This window comes from Citrus clementina, unplaced genomic scaffold (genome assembly GCF_000493195.1).
Source record: "Citrus clementina cultivar Clemenules unplaced genomic scaffold, Citrus_clementina_v1.0 scaffold_3, whole genome shotgun sequence".
In the NCBI taxonomy this organism is placed as follows: Eukaryota; Viridiplantae; Streptophyta; class Magnoliopsida; order Sapindales; family Rutaceae; genus Citrus; species Citrus x clementina.
The window spans coordinates 33044984-33067910 of NW_006262339.1; the positions used below are offsets into that span (position 1 = coordinate 33044984).

Consider the following 22927-nt stretch of genomic DNA (forward strand, 5'->3'; position numbering starts at 1 on the left):
TCACGCTTAGTGGAGGCTGAAATCTTGGGGAGGTATTTGAGGTGGCGTGTGGGTGTCACTTGCAAACCCATGTATATAGATATTGATGGGGTGTATGTGTGGGCAGGAGAGTTTTGATTGAGCATTTCGTGTCTAGAAAAGTTGGAGGTCGATGCCTTCGTAAAATCAATACTTGTGTTCATTGTTGTGTGCGTGGTTGTTCTTTGTGTTGGCGAGAATACGTTCTTGTATAACCTCCTTTGTGCGAGTATTGACGGGTTTCCTTATAAAATCGCTTTCGTTGGGTTTTGAGTTGGCTGGCTAAGTAGGGTCTTAGCGCCATCACGCGGGTTGCCACACACATTTTGGGAAAAGCCCAGTGACAATAAGGACGCTGCCACTCTCTGAATTTTCTGCTTTCTTTCTACGATGCTCTCAATATAAAAAGAAACCCATCCACGGCTGAGGTCCAAGCTATTGTTCGAGTTTTTGAGTGGAGATGCTTATTTAATCCCAGCCCCACATTCTACCGCAATGAAGCCTATTTCTGAGTATACTCTGTCACCATTTTTAAGAATATAAAGAAATCTGAATAAACCAAATGAATCCCAAAATAACTCTGTAGTTTTCACTTTTCACTATCTCTTTGGTTCGACCTCCTCAATTGTTGTGCGACAACATCAGTCAGTGTACCAACCCTTTAATCTATCGTAAACAACAGATATATATAGTCCCAATCTCATCTAAATCCTAAATTTTACTAAAATTTGGAAAAATTATTAAACCCTTTGGTTTAATTGCATTGTGCCAAGCACGGCTTAATAGCTTTTCCACACTATAATACACACACACACACACACATGTATGCTATAATTATTTTTAGTATAGATGTCTTTATTTTTTTTATACCTAGATTCAAGTTTTTACAACATTGTAAAACTGTTTACAATATTATAAAACCCTGAATCCACATTTTTGAATATGCAAACTTCTGCACCAGAGAAAAGATAATTAACTAAGCGTGTGTGTGTGCATTTGTCTATATATATATATGTGTGTGTGTGTGTGTGTGAGTGTGTAGGTGCTCTCATTTTTATTAATACGAATATGTTGTTAAGCCGTGCAGCTTAATAGAGTTAATTTTCAAGACACTATAAAGCCATGTCGTTTAATAGGGTTAAAAAGTAAAAATTGACTCTATTAAATCTAATGGCTTAAAAGTGTGTCCACATGAATAAAAAATGCCCATATAATATAAGAACTCTCTCTCTCTCTCTCTCTCTCTCTCTCTCTCTCTACATATATATATATATATAGTTATTCTCAGGGGCGTATGCCCCCATTTTTTTTAATGCGGACACATTGTTAAACCGTGCGGTTTAAAAGAGTTAGTTTTTTTTAAATGAACTATAAAATCATGCGGTTAAAGAGAGTTAAAAATTAACTCTCTTAAATCCCACTGTTTAAAAGTGTGTTAGCATGAAAATAAAATGAGGGCGCCAGCACTAGAGAATGACTCTCTCTCTCTCTCTGCTCTCTCTCTCTATATGTGTGTGTGTGTGTTCAAGTGCAGATATCTGCATGAATTTTCATGTGGATGTCCGCATGAATTTTTGTGTAGATAAACACTTTAATGGTCTCACAACACATTTTGCGAGACTGTGAAAATGCTTGTCCAGATGAAAATTCATGCAGACATCCACAATTGACAATGACTCTAACTATTTCATTCTTTTTTCATAGTTGGATGGAGCATAAATAATAATATAAATCTTTCATCCGGCAATTAAATACAAAGTTACACTTATTATTTCAATAAATAATTAAAAGTGCGAAACTTCTCCCACTTTGGACCTGTGACATTGGAGGGTTGTGGCAAGAAATGTGTTGGGAATTGCAAGTGTCATGGGCTATATTTATCACCAGGAGACAGTGAAATGTTGGCTGGCTTATGACCTGAAGACTAACTGGAGTATCAAACTCTAGACATTTGGGATTCATACCAATTTTATTCTAAGAAAATGAAGTGTCTATAGAAATATCTCATAACAATTTTATGTATTTTCATTAAACATAAAGAACTAAGGAGTGCCACAATTATTGTAATTAAAAATAAACCTAATTGCTTGAGTAAATGTAAAATCATGGATAATGGATGAGTAATTTTTGTTAGCCAATCCTCTAAAGCAATTTCTAATACAGTTGATTGTTACTGCAGCACATAGTAATTGGCCGATTATTCAATTAATTTAAGATTTACTTTTACTATCATATGCATTAAACAATCTTTATGGTAATCGATTTCACATAGATTGTGAGGTCTCTTTTTCAATATGGCCAATATAAGTTAAAAAATAAGAAGGAAAATGATAAGTGAACACATCGACGACAGAGGGAAGATAGAAACGACAGCCACTTGCTGCCGTTTTGTTCATTTATCATTTCCTCTTCATGGGCCCACAATTACTTTAAAAAAAGGGTAAATATTAATAAAAAAACAAAACAAAAGAGAAGTCGGAGAAGGATATCAGAGCAAACCTTATCTCTTCTCAACCTTCTCAACCTTATCTCTAATTGTCTTTCACGAAATCAATTTTACGATTTTTTATCTCTTCTCTACCATCACAGAACTGGCTAACCAACCTTATCTCTTCTATACAGTGACTACACCAACCAACCTTGCAAATTTTCCTTTGCCGTCGACACAACACGGAGTCAAAAGATCTACAAGTTTTGCATGCTTTCTTTTGCCATCACCTCTCACTCGTACATACTCTCTCACTCTCACTTTCCTTCTATAGAGGAACTATTTTTGTTCGTTAATTTGTTTGATTTTGTTTAATATTCATATTTAATTAAATTTGATTAAAACTCAAATTAAATTGTGTTTAATATTAAATTCAAATTAACCTTGCAGATTTGATTTTGTTTAATATTTGTTTGATATTCGTACTTAATTGAATTTAATATTCTTTTACCGTTTTTGCTTACTGTTGTGTTTATTTGAATGGGAATAGCGCTAGGATTTTAATCAAATTCTTAGATATAAATTTTGAACCTTAAATAGATTTATAGATGCAACAAAATTAAGTCGTAGTTGCCGATTTTGGTACATTAGGGTCTTAATTGCTAATATTTATCCTACTTGTAGGATTAAGACGTAGTTCCCAATCATGCATTTATCCCACTTGTAGGATTAGGACTGTTACATTTTTGTACTAATGCAATACTTTATGATTAGGAATGCAAATATCAATTTGCACTTATAATATCAATTTGATGTACTGGATTGTGAAAGAAATCAATTAACATGTCTATTTTGGGTTGTTACGTATTATTTGATTTAAATTCTTTTCAATGTAGAAACCAAATGCCTACTCCAACCTATTATGTTGATGTCAAAGGACAAAAGCAACACATATATGATTCCTTGCCCGAATGCCAGAAACAGGTAAATGATTCAAAGGTAATGTTTATCAATCTTATAAATCTTTATTGGATGCCAAAACAGTGTACAATGAGTATAAGGGCATGTCTGAAAAATTGTCAAAGATATCTAATATGGTAGAAACTACAAAATGTATCGTGGAAATATGCGAAAAGAGGGTGCAAACTGAAATCCCTACATGCGACAAAGCTGTACAATCTGATAAAGCCAAAAATGATTGTAGTATTCTGCCTATTTTATCCATTGTATGTTGTATTTTAGGAATAATGATTGCAATATATATTTTGCATAAATGAAGAGATTGTACCCCTTGTTATGTATGAATTGCGATATGTAAATAAATTATTGTTATTTCTATTGTGATTTGTATTGTGTGTTATTTAAAATTGCAACTATATTTATAACCACCGAGCTTCAAAGATTTGCATTTTTGCAACCAGTTGGGGATAGATATTTAACTACCATAATAAATTCAATAGTACAACAAATTGTATTTCCAATATCAGCTAATTTATAATAAAAACCAATTGTGGAGCAACGTTGTTTTCATGGAAAAACAAAAGCATCACGTATACATACATATATATAGTCTGAATAGGTAAAAAGTAGTAGCTGCTTGGCAAGTGATTTTTGTTTTTGGATTTTAACAAACCTCATTTCGTTTGCAATTGATCACATATGTAACAAATCAGGGCCATGAGCAATATAATCCATTAATCCATCATTAATCCATCACTAGAATTTAAAAAATTTAAAGTCAAATCTAGCCAAAATGATAGAGAAAAAAGACTGAACAAGATATAAGTCAAACATTATGATTGTTATCTTCGTTAGCTGTAGTAATTTTTGAAAATTCTTATTTTGAGATCCTTGATAGTTCATCAAATGAGAAGAATAATATGACTGCAGATTATATGGTGGGATTGGTTGTTGTAATACAAAAAAATAAACATTATATTATATTTCAAAAATATTAAAATACAAGTATAAATTAACAACTTGTAAACAATAACTTACTGTGTGTCAATTATAAGGAAATAATTGATAAATATTGCTTCCACCGAATTGGGATGGGTACACAGGTACCTAATCAAATAATAAAATACATGTAAAATCCATATAAAAATCTTAAAACTAAAATTTAAATAATTTAATTCTTAGATTATAGTAGCCTATAGTGCCGTATTGATTGAGATTTTCATAAATAGTACTTCCTTCTTATAAAGTCTGCATATGCTTAATATTATACTTAGTTACATATCCTCAAAATAAAAGAAACGTTTAAAAAAAATCATAAACTTATTTTGTCCATGTTACTCTCTTGTGTGGAGATTTCATTAGGCACATGATAAGCTGATGGAGTAGTTTCTTGTAAATCCTGCAAGATTATTAAAGATAATTAAACTAAGACCAACTTAATTAGAAAAGAGATATTTGTATTTAATCATACCTTATTTTTCTGTGCAACCTTGTTCCTTTGAACATATTTCTTATGAATTGAAGATTCTTTCCTTATGCAAGATGGACAACCTTTACGACGTGTCACTATTGGATCATTCAGTACAAGTTGAACACTGTTGCTGCTATAACTTACTTTGCCAGTAACAATTCTTTCCACACTTTCACTGTGAATTTGTTTATTGCTGCTATAACTTGCTCCACCAGTATTAATTTTTTCCACACTTCCACAATGAATTTACTTGGATAGATCTTTCATTGCTTTCTCAATCCAATCCAATACCATTTTGTAACTATTTTCATCATCAAAGGCTATGTCTGCAACCTCATTGAAAGCGTTACACATTTTTTCATATCTTTCCTATTGGATGGACAAATTCTACACACCATAACTAACTTTCACCTTACTATAGCATCTCCTCACATCTTTCATCTACCTTGATAAAATCTATATTTCTGAAAGTAATTTAACTGAGTTACGTATAAGCACTGCAAGGGCATGCCTGTAAAAATTTCCCCTAAATTGGAACTTTGAACATATACAATTAACTTCACACTCAGCTTCTTCGAAAACAACCTAAAAAAGAATTTTCCTACCTTGCCCATATGATTCACTTATTTTATTTATTGATCCCACTAAATCCAATATATCACAATACATTAGTATGGTTAATTCTTGTTGAAATTCTTTAAACTTAGAAATGGTGTACACCTCTTCAACTTGCTTATACATCTCATATCTTTTTACACATGATGTCCTTTTACTGAAATAATTGGCATATGCTTGCCATTATAATTCAACTTTCATCCTCAATACATTTTTATATTGCTTCACAAACTGCTTCAGATTTTTTTTTTTGAGTTAACAAACCCATCAAAAAATGCATTTATACTTTCATTTCGCTGAATAATTGACACTCCTACCAAAAAACAGTCTTTTAAATAGCATGAGACATAACGATACTTCTCATCATATAAACCATTTAACCAACCATTATCCTATAAATCATATTCTGTAATAATGTCATGTCAAGCTTTCTCGAACCCATGAGAACTCAATGAATCATAAACAACAAAAAGCAGGGAAGAAATAATACATTCACGTTCTTTAAAAACACCTAACCTCTAAGGTACTTTCTTCATTATATGCCATAAACACCATCGATGCCTAGTAGTAGGAAAAATGTTTTCAATTACCTTTTGTATTGTCTTGTCTTGATTTGTAATGATACCAAGGGGAGGAGAATCAGACATACATGATAGGTGTTATGCAAATTTTATTGAACTCGCGAGTACACAAATTTATTGTAAAATAGATCAACGGTGACGAGTGTCGATCCCACAAGGAGGTGAATTTTAATTGCATGTAGAATTAATTTTCTAAGTGGGTGGTTGAATTTATGGTGGAAGTCATTTAGACTATCCTAAAATTTAAATTAGAATGGCGGGAATAAATTAAAATGAAAGCTATTAAAATGCAGCGCTTTGATCTCTAGATCTGCACTCAATATGCACCATGAGCTTAATAATCCTTATTAATATCAATTAAATCATGAGGGGGGTTTCCACTCCTCATGAATCTAACTCAAATAAATATGGTGCTAAGTGCTTATCGTGCCAAATAGTAACAACCTTGCACTAGAGAGACGGTTATACAAGTGCAATATCTAGACAAGATTATTACTATCTGTCAACGAAAAGTCAAAACATCACATAAATAAGAGGGGATGAGAAAGTAAATTTACCAAAATAAGCCAATGGAACATGTTGAAACTTCACCTTCAACCCAAGCTTGAAAGAAAATTAGCTACTTATAATTGAATTATGGGTAAAATGAAAATTTATTAAAATACATATAAAATACAAGATAAAGAAGGAATTACAGAAAATAGAGCTAAAAAATGAATTCAGAGGTGCTAGATTAAGGGGGGAGCCCCCTATTTATAAATACAATAAGTAAATCATGTCTATTGGATTAAAACAATTTGGACGCTCAAGATTGCGACATGTGGTAAGTTCTGATTGGATAGAACACATCATCAGGGTTGTCATTATTTGTATATGCATGTATCGTACGCACGTTTTTTCGGTCCATTAACATATTGACACGTCACCGGTCAACGCCATATCAGCATTTTAGTCCAATAGGATTGTGACACATCATCGGTCAACGCCACATCATCGGTCAATGCCACATAAGCAGTCAATGCCACATCATTCGTCCAATTGAATGTTGTCACGTCATCGCTAAGTGCCACATCATCGTACCGTATATGTGAATAGTGTCGTGAACAATACCATAAACAATTCCGTACATGTGAATAGTGTCATTTATCATTTTATACTTCTTCTAAGGTTTTCGAATATCCTGAGTTCAAAATTACTGTTCCTTTTGCTATCTGATCTCTCGTTCATTGTGAAATGACCATGATGCCCCCTAAAATACATAAAATACTTAATTATAATAAAACACACATAATTAAATCACAAGGGACTTAAATATATAAAAGTAGGGATGTTAGTGAGACTTGGCATGTAAAATGACGATTTTCTCCTTTATAAATATACACTTTTGAGCACTCAACAATAGCCATGCGTCAAATAACCACGTAAATGTCTCCATATCCTCTCGTGAAATCAATCCGCATCCTAACAAAATAGATTGTCCATGGTGATTAACTCCGACAGAGGGCGCAAATGGCAGGTCATACTTGTTGGTCATATATGTAGTGTCAAATGTGATGACATCTCCAAAATTTTTTTAAGCTGTCCTGCTCCTCGGATCTGCCCAAAATACATTCTTTAATTGTTCCTCCTCATCCAAATCAATGCTAAAAAAAACCCATTACATCTGCTTACTTTTTCTGGAAATACTTTAAAAGCGCCATAACATTTCCTTCCTCAAGCTGTAATCATCTTATTTTGTCAATAAAAATTCTACACTCTTTTTCTAAGAATGACACATTTTCATACCCACCAGCTTAAACAACAATAGAATTGAAATTTTTGGTAATTCTAATTCCTGCACAGTCATTCATTTCTATTCTTTTTTTAGCACTTGTACTAATTCTGGACTCAATCCATGGTTGTGTTGAAGATTTAAAGTTTGAAGAACCCATTTTTCATCTTCATTTAGACAACCTCCAATTTTTGCATCACAACCATTTTTCACATTAGGTTTTGACCTTCAATGCATTAGCAAATTTACTTTCTGACTTGCCACTATAGCCATATGCAAATGTCGCATATCTTACAATTCCATCAGTCTATTTCTTAGTAGTTCGAACCTTCATAGAAAACTCCTCTTATTTACCATAGGCTTTGTAAAATAAAAAATATTTTTTCCTGACTATCAAATAACATTCTAAGAGTTGGCTCATATTTTTCAGTTGCACAATTTCATCTACATTGTTGACTCATGATTCTTGCAACTCTTCAAATGTATGCTCATTTTCCAAATTCTCAATTTCTACAAAATAATTACCATTTGTATTAAAAATAAATAATTAGAAACTTTTATAACATTTTTGCCCAATAACAAAAAAATCCTAACAATTTAAATATATAAACACATCCATAAATTGTTATAATTTATTCCATTATTTCCAGAAATTTAAATTAAAAAAATCCTAACATATATATAAAACACATCCAAAAATTACTATAAATTTAATCCATTAATTTCTAACAATTTAAATTAAAAATCCTAACAATTTAAATATATAAAACACATCCATATATTGTTATAATTTATTCCATTATTTCCAGCAATTTAAATTTTAAAAAATCCTAACATATATAAAACATGTCCAGAAATTGCCATAAATTTAATCCATTACTTCCTATCAATTCAAAGTAAAAAAAAAAATCATAACAATTTAAATATATAACAAGCACAAATCTACGAATTTTTACAATTTAAATTAAAAAAATCTAACCATTTAAATATATAGAACACAACAAAAAATTTATTTGAATGTAATGAGAGAGACCAACTTACCAATTAATCAGCAACAATTTTATCAAGCTGCCTCTGTTTGCATATCTATTGCCACTAATTTTGTTTCACTTTTTTTTGCTATTGAACAAATCCATATCTAACTTCTCTCTCTTCTTCTTTATGGCCGCTTTTGGTTGAGATTTCTGTTATTGAAATCAAGCAAATGCAGAGCTGGAAGTGCAGATATCAGTTGTGTGATAAACAGCGAAAAGAGATGCAAATAGAGTTCTTGCCTTCCACTTTAATCATCATGTTAAAATTCTTGTCCAATAGCAGAAAAAAAAAATTTCACTTCATTCACGCATATGCGCCATTATATATTCATTTTTTTAAACTTATTGTGGGCTCATAACAGAAGAGAGAGAGGACATGAAACAACAGTATGTGCTGCCATTTCTATCTTCCCTCTGTCGTGCTGTTGTCTAAATAGTAGAATTCAAATAAGAATAAAACACAAGAGTAGTCTCTCTAGTGGTCAAATTTAGTGAAAGGCCTAAATGATTTCATTTATTTATTTTATTTCTTAATAATTTTGGGATAGAAAATCTCCCTTAGGCTATAACCCTATAGCTAATATATCTCCCTACTCCCTCAATTCATAGTAGGATCTTTAGACTACAAAATTCTTATTTAAAATCCTTTATATACATTTCTCGTTGTGCATGCTAATAATTCAACACCAATATAAGACAATAATCAGTTAAACAAAAATAACTTTGGAATGGATCTATTTTTCAAACAATGATTGTGATATGTAGTTTTATTTTTATATTGTATGTTGTTGGTCACTAAATAAGCAAGGGTGATACTACGGGATGGTAACATATCTCAAAGACGGTAACCCAGCCCAATTTACACCAATAACCATCAAACTTTATGCTTTTTTCATCTTAACCCCTCAAACTAATTTCTATCAACATTAGCAAAAAAAAAAAAAAAAACTTTCAAACCAAAATACCCCTCTCACATCTCTCCCCCAACAATCTCTCTTTCACTCATCTCTCCCAAACTGAAGAAACACCCATAGTCAGCGGCAACATCAGCCCTCGTCGACAGTGGCTCCATCCGTCATCGGCGTCCGATCTACCATCTACGACCTTCAACAAAACCTAGGTTATTCATTTTATTTATATTTTATTAATTTAAAATGAAATTTTAGAATAATAGTGGTTGTAGTTTGAGAATAATGGTGGTGGTGGTGGTGGTGTTTGTAGTGGTGGTTGTTGTTTTGAGAATGTGTTGTTTTGAGAGTGATTTGTGATTGTATTGTTTTGGGTTGAATGGTGCTACCCACCGAGGGAACCGCTGTCCAGCGATGGGCGCTAGAGCACGCGCGCCGCTCTCGCAAGCTCTCACCCGTTGCATGGCAGTAGCGCGCACACGCTAGCGCGATCGCGCCCGTCCCGGAGCGGCAGCGGTTCCCTCGGTTTAATTTTTCCCGTGAAGTGGGTTTAATTTTTTTTTTCCGTGAAGTCAATTGGGTCGAATTTCGAGCATGTGTAATTTATCTTTGGTCTTAAAAGCCATCAAGCGAAAATTAACAAAGCGGCAGTTGAATCTGTTCAAGAAGGACATATTTGGGCATTTCTTGGAGTGTCGAAGCTTTTTATTTAGTGGTGTAATTTTGCACAATCTTTTACTTAGGCAAGTGGCCCATGAAGAAGACAGCCGGGAGGATCAGTTATGGTTTCAAATTGGTGAGTATTTGATACGCTTGTCAATTGTAGAATGGTGCCTAGTTACTGGACTTTCTTGTGACATAAATACCGCACTAAGAAATAAGAAAAAGGTGCATAGGCTACTGAATACGTATTTTGATGGTTTGAACCGCAAGATCAATCTTAAGTAATTCGATGTATTATTTGAGAAGTTAAAATTCGAGGCAATGGACGATATGGACGCATTAAAGATTGCGCTCTTTTATTTTGCGGACAGAGTTCTAAATGGAAGAAAAAATCACAGTCAAATCAATTTCTCATGGCTTAATGAAGTAGATGATATAGAGTACTTTTGAAAGCGTTCATGAGGTCGTTTGTTGTGGGAAATGATAAACGAGAGTCTTGACAATGCACTGTACGAGAAATACGAGAAATTTAAGACGACTCGGTTGGAAAACCCAGATCATAACATTGAAAAGTACAATCTTTACAGCTTTATGTCCGGGGTTCAGGTGCGTTGTTTTTTTTGTTTATTAATAAGTTTTATAGTATTAAATATTTGATAGTTGTTTTAATAGCTTTTTCACTTTGGTTGTTGCAGGCTTGGATTTACGAAGCGATTGGAGGTTTACCGTCAATATGGGTCGTGAAAACAAAGAAGAAGATTCCTCGCATCGTGTAATGGAAGCCCATGGCGCCTTCGAGAATTAACTTTGCTGAGGTTTATTCGTTCTTCAGCGATGAATCTCATCTTGTAAGTAATATGTATTGATTATTTTTTGAACGTTACTAAATTCAAGTTATGTATACTTACTTAAAATTTTAGGTTGAATTTATGGTAATGTGACGTTTTACAAACCCTTGAGCCGAATGCAACAGAGAGTAGCAGAAAATATTGGCTCATTGTGAAGGATTACATGCCATGCATTCCAGACTGGGTTCATAAGGTCGGTATCCTATAAGTACTATTATTTATTTAATCGAAATTTTTGACTTTTTATTTCCTAATTTTAAATGCTATTTTATACAGCACCAACCTGTAATCAACACGCCGCCGTCTGTTACAACGCAATCAGACGAGCATGACGACATACCAAACCCAACAACAGAGCAGCGCCATGAGACTTCTGAGGATGAGGTGGCTGTTGATGACCACCAGGAGCAGACAGACAACTCTGATGACACACATGATTCCGAGGTTATAAATAATTTATTTTCTTCATTTATAAATCATTATTTTTTTACTGTTATTATAAAGTTTTACTTATTTTCTTTTGTAATAGTCGAGGACAAAGCAGTTTAATGATTACATGTGACGACAGTTGGACAAGATTGATCGTAAGGTTTATAAACTGAAGTCAGAATTTAAAGATTTTAAAGAAACCGTGGTGGGATTTATCTATTCAATGTCTAAAAGTACAAATAAGGATTCTCCCACTGGACACTCGTATGCGGTGAGCAAATTTAAATTTAATAATTGTGTTCGTTTAGCTTTTAATTTGATAGCTGTTTAATATGTTCATATTCTTGAATAGGCCAAAGATGACTATGGAATGTATACTGATGTGGGCAATCAAAATTTTTCTACTCCCACGTCATTATATAGTTTCTATGGGGATGTTAGTGGGGAGAGCGTGCAGGTCTTTACTGAAGCGCCTCCGGGGATTAGTAAGTTTGATCGAGCGTACTGACCGTCGTATGTTTTTTACAGTCCTTATATGATTCCTGCATTCAGGCAAGGAAAGAACGTCCAACGTTTACGTCCACTGCAAATCATGGCCCATGCGATTGACATGAGTACGAGTGTGGATATAAATCCACTGAGAGGATTGGAGGATTCTAGTCTGTATGCTGAGTTTGATCGATGGTTCGCTGGTGATATGACACTTAAGTTTATATAATTTTAATGCTCACATTTTAATATTAAAAATAAAATAAAATTTCATGACATATAAGTGTATAATACACAAAAAAAACGATAACAGTTTTAACCAAGGAATCGTCGAAACAATACAACTAACTTCGAGTCGATGCAATGAGATTCTTACATTGCTTACGGTTATATCCCAGTTCATTACACCGTTCGCATTTAACAGTCCGCCAATTAACGTCCTCGCCAGCCGAGGGTATTCTGAGCTCTTTTCGACGACCAGGTGGTGGTGCCTCAACTGATGGATATACTTGTATCTCTTGAATTTCATCTGGAACTTCCTAATCAGCCACGTCGCCAACCGACTCCACTGGTTGTGCATAAGCTATTGCCAACGATTCTGTAGTGTAAAAGTTCGAAAAAAAGTTAATGAAATCCACTCGAACAGTTAGACACGTCGTAATTGCATGAGCACATACAAGCTGATCAAGCTGAAACACTCTGCAGGAGCAAGTTTTCTTTTACAAGTCAACCAAACATTCCTTAATTCCACTACCTACAACTTGAAATTGATACGGAGACACCGGCCAAACTATCATTCTTTCAGCTATAGTTCTCCTGTCAGTAACTATTTCATCCGCCCATGTTGTTAGCCGAGTACTCATTGATTCAGCCACAATTTTTCTATCATAAAACCGCAATGTTTTCCTAAAGTAATCAACAAGATAAGTAACATGAAATTTTAGCAGTTCCCTCATGAAAGAATTAACACTCTCCGCAATGTTGGTGGAAAGTATGTTGTACCTCCTACCTTTAAATTGAGACCTTGCCCAATTACATGTACCGACATTATTTTCTAAGTAATCAGCCGTACCCGAGTGGATCATCCACAACCCTTCAAGTTGTCTTTTAAATTCCTCGTGACCATACGTTTTTGCTGCATTAATAAAGGCAGGCTCAAATTCATTCCAAAGAGTTTTAGACTTTCTAAACCTTGACTTAATGTTACCTTTCACAAGGTAAAAACAAACGCCATGAGTTGCATTGTGAAATACTTTCAAAACGGCTCTTTTTATGGTAGTGCATTGATCAGAGATAATTATCAACTCAGGTCTATCGCCAATCACTCAGTGTAACTTCATCATAAACAATTCGCAAGCATCATTGTTTTCTGAATCCACGACCCCAATGGCTAACAAATACAATTAATTGTTATCATCAAGACATGTTGATACGAACATGCTTCCACGATATAGCCCCTTTAGATGAGTACCATCTACAACAATGACAGGCCGAATGTACTGCATAAAACCATTGATGAAAGATCTAAGTGCTACAAAGTAATACAAGAAATTACCATCTCCATCTCGCTCGAGGTGAGTGACTGTACCCTCATTCATTTTAGTCAGTACGCGAGAATATTTAGGGAGCAAGTTATATGACTCTGTAGAGTTGCCTCGAACTGTTTCAAGACCAACTTCTCTAGCCCGATATGCCTGTTGGTATGTTAACTGAACACCGTATTCCTGTTGCATATCTGCTCTTATGTCATTCATAGTATAAATCCTCTTATCTTGAATATATTTATTTGCGATAATATGAACGACAACCCGGCTCCTTACTTGATGACGTCCATCAACCAATACCTCATTATGACAATTGTTTACATTGTCAATTTTTCGCACCATCCAAGGAACATTTTGCTCGTTCGAATTTCTAGTTGCTCGAATACGTCATTTACATGATTCCGAACAACAGTGAGCCTCGAAACGTGTCGTTGTAGACCGTGCAATCTTGAAATCAAACTTATCCCTAAAGGTAACCTTGCGTAGTTGTAATATAAACTCATTCTTTTCAGCAAATAGTTTACCCAGACTGATATCATCTGAGTCACAGACTGGTAAGAAAGCTTGGAGCAACCATGTTCGAAGGCAAAATTAGAGAAAGACTTGTGAGGGGGGTCAATCCTCCTTTTCGATCGAACCATTGAAGGAATAGATCCATTGCCTCTGTTATTCACAGGAATATTGTTTTCACACTCATCCTCATGCTGAAACGACGGAATATTCGAAGGACCGGCTCCTTCATCATCACCAGCATTATTGAAATGAGTGCCCCACATACTATTAGCAGGTTTTGTACAAACATTATCCCCCTCTGTCTCATCATGAAGATCATCATTGTCCCGGAAATCATTGTTATGATACGGAGAATACCGTTGCTCCAACAATGTCGTTATTGGAAATACCTCTTCTCTAACATCCTATAACGCAATGTCATTGTCACCAATGTTGTCATAATTGTTGTGGATTAGAGAGTAATAGTGCTGCAGCGACATTATCCTTGGCAACACCTCTTCTTAATTATCAGGGCTAGATATATTTGCTTTAAAAGAAGTTTCTGTTTCGACATATAGCTCAATATAAGTTTCTGTTTAGACATATAGCTCAATATCTTCGCTCGGAACTCGAGATGATGTGATAACGAATATAGGAATGCATCCAAAATTGGCTACATTGGATGTCATATGCAATACAACCCTCACCATTTCATCATCAAATATATCCATGGGCAGTGCACATATACGATATAATGTGTTACTAGACCTCAAAGTTGTCTTCATTGTGATACCATATTCATTAAGATTTATTTGTAACACCTCGTATACTCTTGCCAAAAACTGATCAAACAGACAAGTTTTTCCAACTGAAAAAACTCTATTTTTACCATTCACATACTACATACAACCATTCTTTAACGTCTCTCACCAACCATCATAACACAATTCAAGTATAACTGAATCCATTAAGCCTGAAATTATAAAAAAATAAATTATTTGAGCACTATCAAATTAATAGTCAGTTGCAATGGATCTGCCTTTTGGTGCGACATGGTACTTGTTGCATGTGCCTTGGTGCGACATGCACTTGTCGCACGATGTTTGGTGCGACAGACACCTGTCGCACAAAGCTTCATGCGACAGGCAGCATATCGCACCAAAAGGCAGATTCACCCACAACTCGCAGCAAGAAACCGCACTGAAACTCTCGCGCAAGTTCAGAAAATAACTCATACCACTAAGTGATGCTGATTAGTGTTGGATCTGGATGGATTATGATCAAATTTCACTTTTACTGTTCGCCGTCGGTGTTTACCGTTGCCTTTTGCTGTCACCGGTGATGATTCAAGAGTGCAAAGCTGTGTTTGGTTTGATGAAATGAGAGAAAGAAAGTTGTTTTTTGTTTGTAAACAATGGTAATTTGGGGAGAAAAGCGTGTGTTTGGCTAATGTTGATAGAAAAAGGTTTAGAGAGTTAATTGTGAAAATAGTAAAAGTTTTATAGTTATTTTTGTAAATTTCCCATCCATAGCTGAGATGCAAGCTATTGCTTCAGTTAGAGATACTTAAATCCTACTCCATTTTGTCTTGCAAATAATGTGCAACGGCAGCCAACAAATATTATATATGGCACAAGGCTTGGCAAAGGGTCAGGCGCAGGCTTGGCGAAGCCCAGCCCAGCCCTATGATTGAAATAAAGGATCTTAGTTTTAAAAAGTCCAAACCTAACACGAAAAGGATTCTGCCTAACTTTATCCGAGCCCAGTCATTCCATTTCTTTTTTTTTAAATAGAACTGCCATTCTTAATTCCTTATTAACAAATTGTATTATTGTTCCATTTTTATTTTGAAATTAGCAATAAGGATATCACTATATAAAAAAATAAAAATTCATGTTTGATAATTAATATTATATATTTTGTTGCCAAAAAGCAAAGTCTCCATAGTTGCAATACAATAAACAGACTTACAGACATTACAATACTTGCAACAAATTATGGGCTTGTATACGTAACTTCACATATCTACTCCCAGAAACTACATACTTGCATAACGCATTCTTATCTTAATATTGGAACTAAGCCAAATATTCTGCAAAGTTGAACCATAAACCAAGAAAGGAAGGGGGAAAAAAAATAACCCCACTTCTAGACAGAACCGAGAACAGTAGGCTGAGGTTTGTTGGATAAAATATCATCAGGGGAAAGCTTTTTGACAAGAGGCAACGGTGTAAAGATGTAGCGGCTGGGAATCGCGTCAGCGTTGCTCAGCATAAGCCTCTCTCTTTCCCTCGTGCGTAGCCGGGGGGTTATTGTGCTAGCTGGATGGCTGGTGGTGCTGTGGTGGTGGGTGGCTGGATGTAAATCACCAAAGTCAAAGCGCTGCTTCTCGCTTTTTTCACTTCTTTTTATTGTTTTACCTTTTATTGCCTGTTTGGTATAGTTTATTTAATGTGTATAAGTGTTTACTTAACCTCATAAACTCTTATTATAATTTTTGTTATTGTTTGGTTGTTTTTCTAATAGAGTTTTTTAAGTTTAAATAAATTATTTTGCCTCCATTAACAAAAATTTAAATTTTAAGTTTTTAGCAGTAGAGATTGAAAAGTTTTTTTAATGTTAAAATATCTAAAATATCATCTACTTATTTAATAATTTTATTTTATTCTTTTCATAACATAACTTTAAAAAAACTTGCCTATTAAAGTAATTTTATAAATTTTTAATAAAAACTCTTATTGACAACTAAACAACTAAAATTTTTCTAGTAAAAACCATATTTATAAAAGTTCTACTTATACAAGCTGTATTTTAAAAGTTGTATCAAACGGAGCTTTAATCTTCATGCTAATGTTAGATTATCAGGGTTTGTAAGTTGTGAACCGCATCTAACGTGTGTATTTTAAGTATTCTTTAAAAAAAATTAATTTAAGTGTCAATGGTTGAGTAAATGTATTTAGGACCTGTTTGGGGCAGTTGCTCCCCAGGCCAATTCTAGGGATAGGACCGTCCTGACCCTAATGCAATTGGGCCCAAAACTTGAGTTTAACTTAGCTCTCAATCATTAAATTCGAGCCAAAAACCAACAAATTTGGGACTGGGTAAATTGGGCCAAGGGTTAGATCGGACATTTTGCCATCCTTATATGGCACTTTAAAGTAATATCTCATCGATTTGTCGTCAACCTATAATGCTGAAATTGACCTCCCGAATTATCATTATTTCTTATTGTATCTTTTATTGTCTATTACATATTTGTGGGGCTTTTGTATTATACAACTCATAGATATAGTTTTCTTTTATTCCTTCCTAATATATGTTCATGCACGAGTTTTTAAAGTTACAGAAATATTACTTTTTGTCTATTCATTATTTGTTGCGGTGTGTATATGAATATTATTACAATTTGTTGAAGTATATACGTGCCAACGAGTGAATAGAAAGAGAGCAATACATCAAGAGCACCCAAATTTTCACCATATTCATCATTGCTTATTATTGTTATGGATTATCAAGCAAACTGAACATATTGAAGAAACACATCTTTAACACTTTAAGCAAAACTATTTTTCTTCCGCAAACGACCGTTTATACAAAACCGATAAAAAAGAAGTGTCTAAACAAAAAATTCAACCATTCATTTTGTTTAATAATTTTAGGAACAATTAACAAACTCTTATTATTGCTTATTATTGTGGTGGCATTTAAATACGAAATCGCACTCATGTGAAATTAATAACCTTCACACAGTATAATTGTTGGGAAACTTCAAAAATCCAACAATTTTTGAGTCGGGTACTTTAGAGAGAGTCTTCAAGTCGAAAGCAGTCCAACATCTCGACAAATCCGTATCATAGAAATAGGCCACACATCTGCAGTTCGAACTACATTGTCTGGCACAATCTTCAATTGTAATGGATTCAATTCCATCATTATATCTGCACGTATAATGCTCAACACTTTCAAGCTTATAATAATGGAAATCTTTTGTCCCGCAAAAATTTACTTGCTTAGGCTCACATTCCTTACTCCAACCAATCAAACCCTTTTCTGTAGGGCAAGCTATACATTGGTTATCTTCACATAGCCCCAATTCGCCGCATTTATCTGGCATCTGGCACTCATTTTCCCAATTTATTGCATTGCTACCTCTGGAGTCTTTACCGAAGAGAGTGAACCTTTCTTCCTCAGGAAGCCAAAACCTTCCTTCCTCAGGAAGCCAATCAACCTCTCTGGGGAAAGTAAAGACCCTCAGATTTCCATCCATACTTAGCCGAAGAAACGATATTGTGCTGTCGTATTTTGGCCTGTCCAAAACGAGACTGTTACCGTCTGAAGAATCCAGTGTGAGCTTATACATAGTTTCTGGGGAAGATTTGAGCGTCAAATTCTTTAACCCTTTATACGAAATAGGAAAAGTGTAGTACACAAGTGGCCGGGGAGCATTGCTGCTTTTGTAATACAACGCCAATCTTTTGGGCTCCATTACAAAGCTGTGAGGGCCGTCTACGTTTTCTTTAATGGAGAGTCTGCTTATGAGCTTTGTGACCCTACTGACGCGAAGAGACTGTCCCACCAAGAGAGTATCAGTTGGGTAATCAAAGCTCTGCCAAATAAATTTACCCTTTGAGTCACGAAGCACCATGTTGCCACTAGAAAGCAACTCGAAGCGCACAACTCCTTTGTTGGCTGTGTTGGATTGCCAAACGACAGTGCCGTCAGCTTCGGCCAAGACAAGATTCCCGTCGGTTCCGAAAGATAAGACGGCGTTTGCGCGAACCGGTTTTCCCCGGTTGGCTTCCCAAACCCAACGGAAGACCGTTTTTCGGTCCATGCTACCAAAAAGGAGAGCAAGGGTGTAAGCATTTGGAGTTGTGTTGTAAAAGCCGAGGTTGAAAAGATCATTGTAAATGCCTGACATTCTGTGATCTGCATTGTATTCATTATAATAAAAAGAACCTAATTCTCCCTTATTAACAAACTTGAATGTTTCATTGCCAGGAACCTGAGCATTAGCTGTGGAGTGAATGAGTGATGTGAGCAATAAGAAGGAGAATAATAATATTGCTGAGGAAAATGGCATGTTGTTGGCTTAGTCGGTGATGAATATCGACCGCTAAGGCAGGTCATTATTTATAATGGCTAAAGCGAGACAAGTTGCTTGATAAATTATTGTTAATTACTTCTTTATGAATCACCATCATCCTCTTTCAGATTACACTACTTTGTTATTGTGGATCTACAAAAAATTATATTTTATATCGTTTTCAAGAATATCTCTTTTACGCATGCACATTGATATGATCTGGATTCAAACTTTAAGTGTTTCTAGATCCCACAGCATTTTATACTTAAAGCACGTGAGATAATAATTTTAATTATTTTGTTGAAAAAAAAAAGTCTGTTTGTTTTGGTAGTTAATCTTGATTAAATTAAGTTTGTAAGATCTTATTAATTGGATATCTTCCATGGTTTATTTCCTGCACATTTTATAACTGGAATATTATTTATTCCATCCAGGTATTAAAATGGGGTTACTACTATTATTATTATTATTTTAAGTAAAGTTCTCTACATCGCCGGCAAAATAAATATATACAAAATCAAGGGCATATTAAAATGCAGAATCCCAACTCTAGCTGCATCATTTGAATGCATTAAGTCTATTTAAAATAGAAAGTTGCCAAATATATGGTGCTTGACTCATCTTTCAAATTGGATTAAAATTAAGCCATACATGAAGCTTCCCCACTTTGTTCGGTGGCAGCCAGCCAGCCATGGCTTATTCTACTAGATGGGAGATCACATTAGTGTGTGAGAGCTGCTTACTGGCTATTCATTTGTTAAAACTTATTTGAGATGAACAAAAAAATTTGGATCAAGTGTGGATAAGGCTAACCGTGTTTTATTGCATATTTATAATTTTTTTACGAAAGTGTACATTTATAGCAGTGGAGTAATTCTACAATAAAGATATCTCTTACTTTAATAAAGTAAGAGATAAGATAAAAGATTAAAACATATAAATTTAATACACTTTAAGATAAAATACAATGTATTAAAGTGTTATTTTTCTGTATTTTTAACTTGATTTTATTTCTCTTATTCTAAAATCACTATGTAGCAGTGCACAATAATATTTAATAATTCTTATTTTATTTTATTACTACCATCACAATATTGTCATCACAAAGTTAAGCTAAACACTAAAATAAATAAAGATTTATCATGTATAGCATATTGACTTCACATTATTAAAAAAATTACCACCTTGATCTCTTCATTATAGCTGTTAAAAGAATAATTATATATGTACTGAAAATAGGACAAAATTTATATAAAAGTTACAAAAACAAAAAAGAAAATTCATGTTGTAGTGAACTTTTTTTTATCCCAAAATAATTTTCTTATCTTTTAACAATGATGTGCTTTTTTTATTCTGCTTTTTATATGCATATTATTAGATGTTGCTGTTAAAAATCTCTTAATATTGATAAAGGCATGCGTGCAATAATTAATTAATGGGACTAAATGGATGTTCAAGGTCAAACTTGGACACCTTTAATTAGATCGATAAAAAATAAAATAAAATAAAAAGATCGATATCTTAATGCTGAGACCGTGGTACCTTTTGCCCGTGGCATAGTTATATTCAATTTATAGTATCACAATAATAAAATGACAATTATAATAATAAATTAATGCTTCTTGGTCTTTATACATTACAAACATTATAATCCTTGTGACATTTATTATATATAATTATATATCTTGTCGCCTATTGCACTTAGTCATTGAACATGTGCGGCGAGGCGGTGTATTTTTTAATCATCATATGGTTTTTTCCTTAATTGTACATATTAATGGTCGTAATTGTTACTTAGAAATTGTATAATTAAAGTGGCAGATTAAAGTTTAAACTATGCCTTAAATAAATAGAGGGTATAAGTCATAAGTGATAATGACACTTAATTATTAGGTACTTTATGTTTTTATCTTTTATCACTTAGGTCAGTTATTTTGCTAATTACCTAATACATAACTAATGTAAAAACAATTATTATATTATACAGTTGTTGTTAGTCTAATGTGTTGGGTTTGTTAAAAGGTGTAATGCATGGTTTTGTATGCTAAAAAGTTGTGTTTGTCCCTCAACACTAAAGTTTAAAAGTTAAAATTAAGCCAAATTCTCCCATCGATGCAAGTGGTCCTCCATGAGTTCAAGGATGTGATGCCTCCCAAGTTTCTGAAGAAACTCCCATCTAGACGAGAAGTGGATCATCAAATCGAGTTTAAACAAGATGTCAAACCTCCTGCCTTAGTGTCCTACCACCGCATGACATCACCCAAACTCGAAGAATTGTGAAAATAGCTCATAGATTTACTGAACGTCAGATACATCCACCTGTCTAAGGCTCCATTCGATGCACTGATCCTTTTTCAAAAGAAGAAGGATCGATCAAGTCTTGGACTATCTATACAAGGCTTAAGAAAGGCTTCAACTAATATGCTAATTTTTTGCTATGTTTGAGGCATATACAAACTTTTATATGATACTATAGGTTTAAATTCATGCAGTTCTGAGCCCATACTAAAGACCAGTCCACATGTAAGTGACAAAAAAAATAAAAATAAAAAATAAAAAATCTCATATCGGCTTAGATATGTTACTAGCATCAAACTGTTAAAACTATCCATTTATTAAAGGCAGGGACTCAACGTAGAATTTCCTAAATTGCAAAGGTCCAAAGTATCTTCATTTCATAGTGCATAGTCACAAATTATTGCCATATTTTTATTTCATAATGGTTACATATGATTCTTGCCATAGATAAATATCAAAAATATCTCTGAGTTTGAATATTTATAGTGTTTACTCTAAATTTTGATGTTAATTGTGTGCATTTGGGAAAATAGTACTTCAATTTTGCTTAAAATGCGCATCAGTCAAAATATTTATTAAACTAGTCTTAAAATTTTCTCAATACTTGTATTTTGAACAAAACACTTCTTTAACTGGACCACTTTTAATTTCTCTATGTAAATACTTGTTTAATCCCTATATTCTGAGTTAAGTGCTTACTTAGTCTTTATATGACACTTTCACCCTTATTTTTCTTATTTGTTGTTACAATAATAATACTCTTACTACAATCTTGAGAGCATTAATTAATTTATGCATTAAAATTTAATTATCAAACTGACCATCAATATAAAAGAACTAGTGTTTTTCATATCCTTACAATAATCTTTCTAGTAATTATTTATAAATAGATTAATACCAGCCAATTTAAAACTACGTTTAATACCTTACTGTCTTGTTATTAATTATCTAAAAAAAATTAAGTTACCAAATAGCCCCAAAAGTAAAACAATAACAAAAACTTTACTTTAATTTTTATTTTACTTTTAGTGTTAAATAAAATAAAAATTACTTTAATTTATTTTAATTTCAGTGATAATTTGATAAAGTAATTTTTTTTATTAATGCCACCAAGAATATTGTTACAAGAATATTATTAAAAAAGCAAAGAAAAATAAGGGTAAGAGTGTCGTATAATTAATAGTAAGGTGTCTTGAGGTATTTTTTAAAATATAACAATTTAATATATATTTAACTCAAAATATAGAAATTAAACAAATATTTACCATAATTTCTTCGATTTGGCAATTATT

General features: G+C 33.5%; 1 protein-coding gene across 1 annotated transcript; it reads right to left on the reverse strand.

Moving 5' to 3' along the window:
• Nucleotides 1-13618: 13618 nt before the first annotated feature.
• Nucleotides 13619-19334, reverse strand: LOC18050021 (epidermis-specific secreted glycoprotein EP1). The gene is made up of 3 exons (XM_006442448.2): nt 18000-19334; nt 14284-14676; nt 13619-13939 (listed from the first exon to the last, which is right to left on the reverse strand). Exons 1-3 carry the CDS (start codon nt 19332-19334, stop codon nt 13619-13621), a joined length of 2049 nt encoding a protein of 682 aa, XP_006442511.2.
• Nucleotides 19335-22927: the final 3593 nt, after the last annotated feature.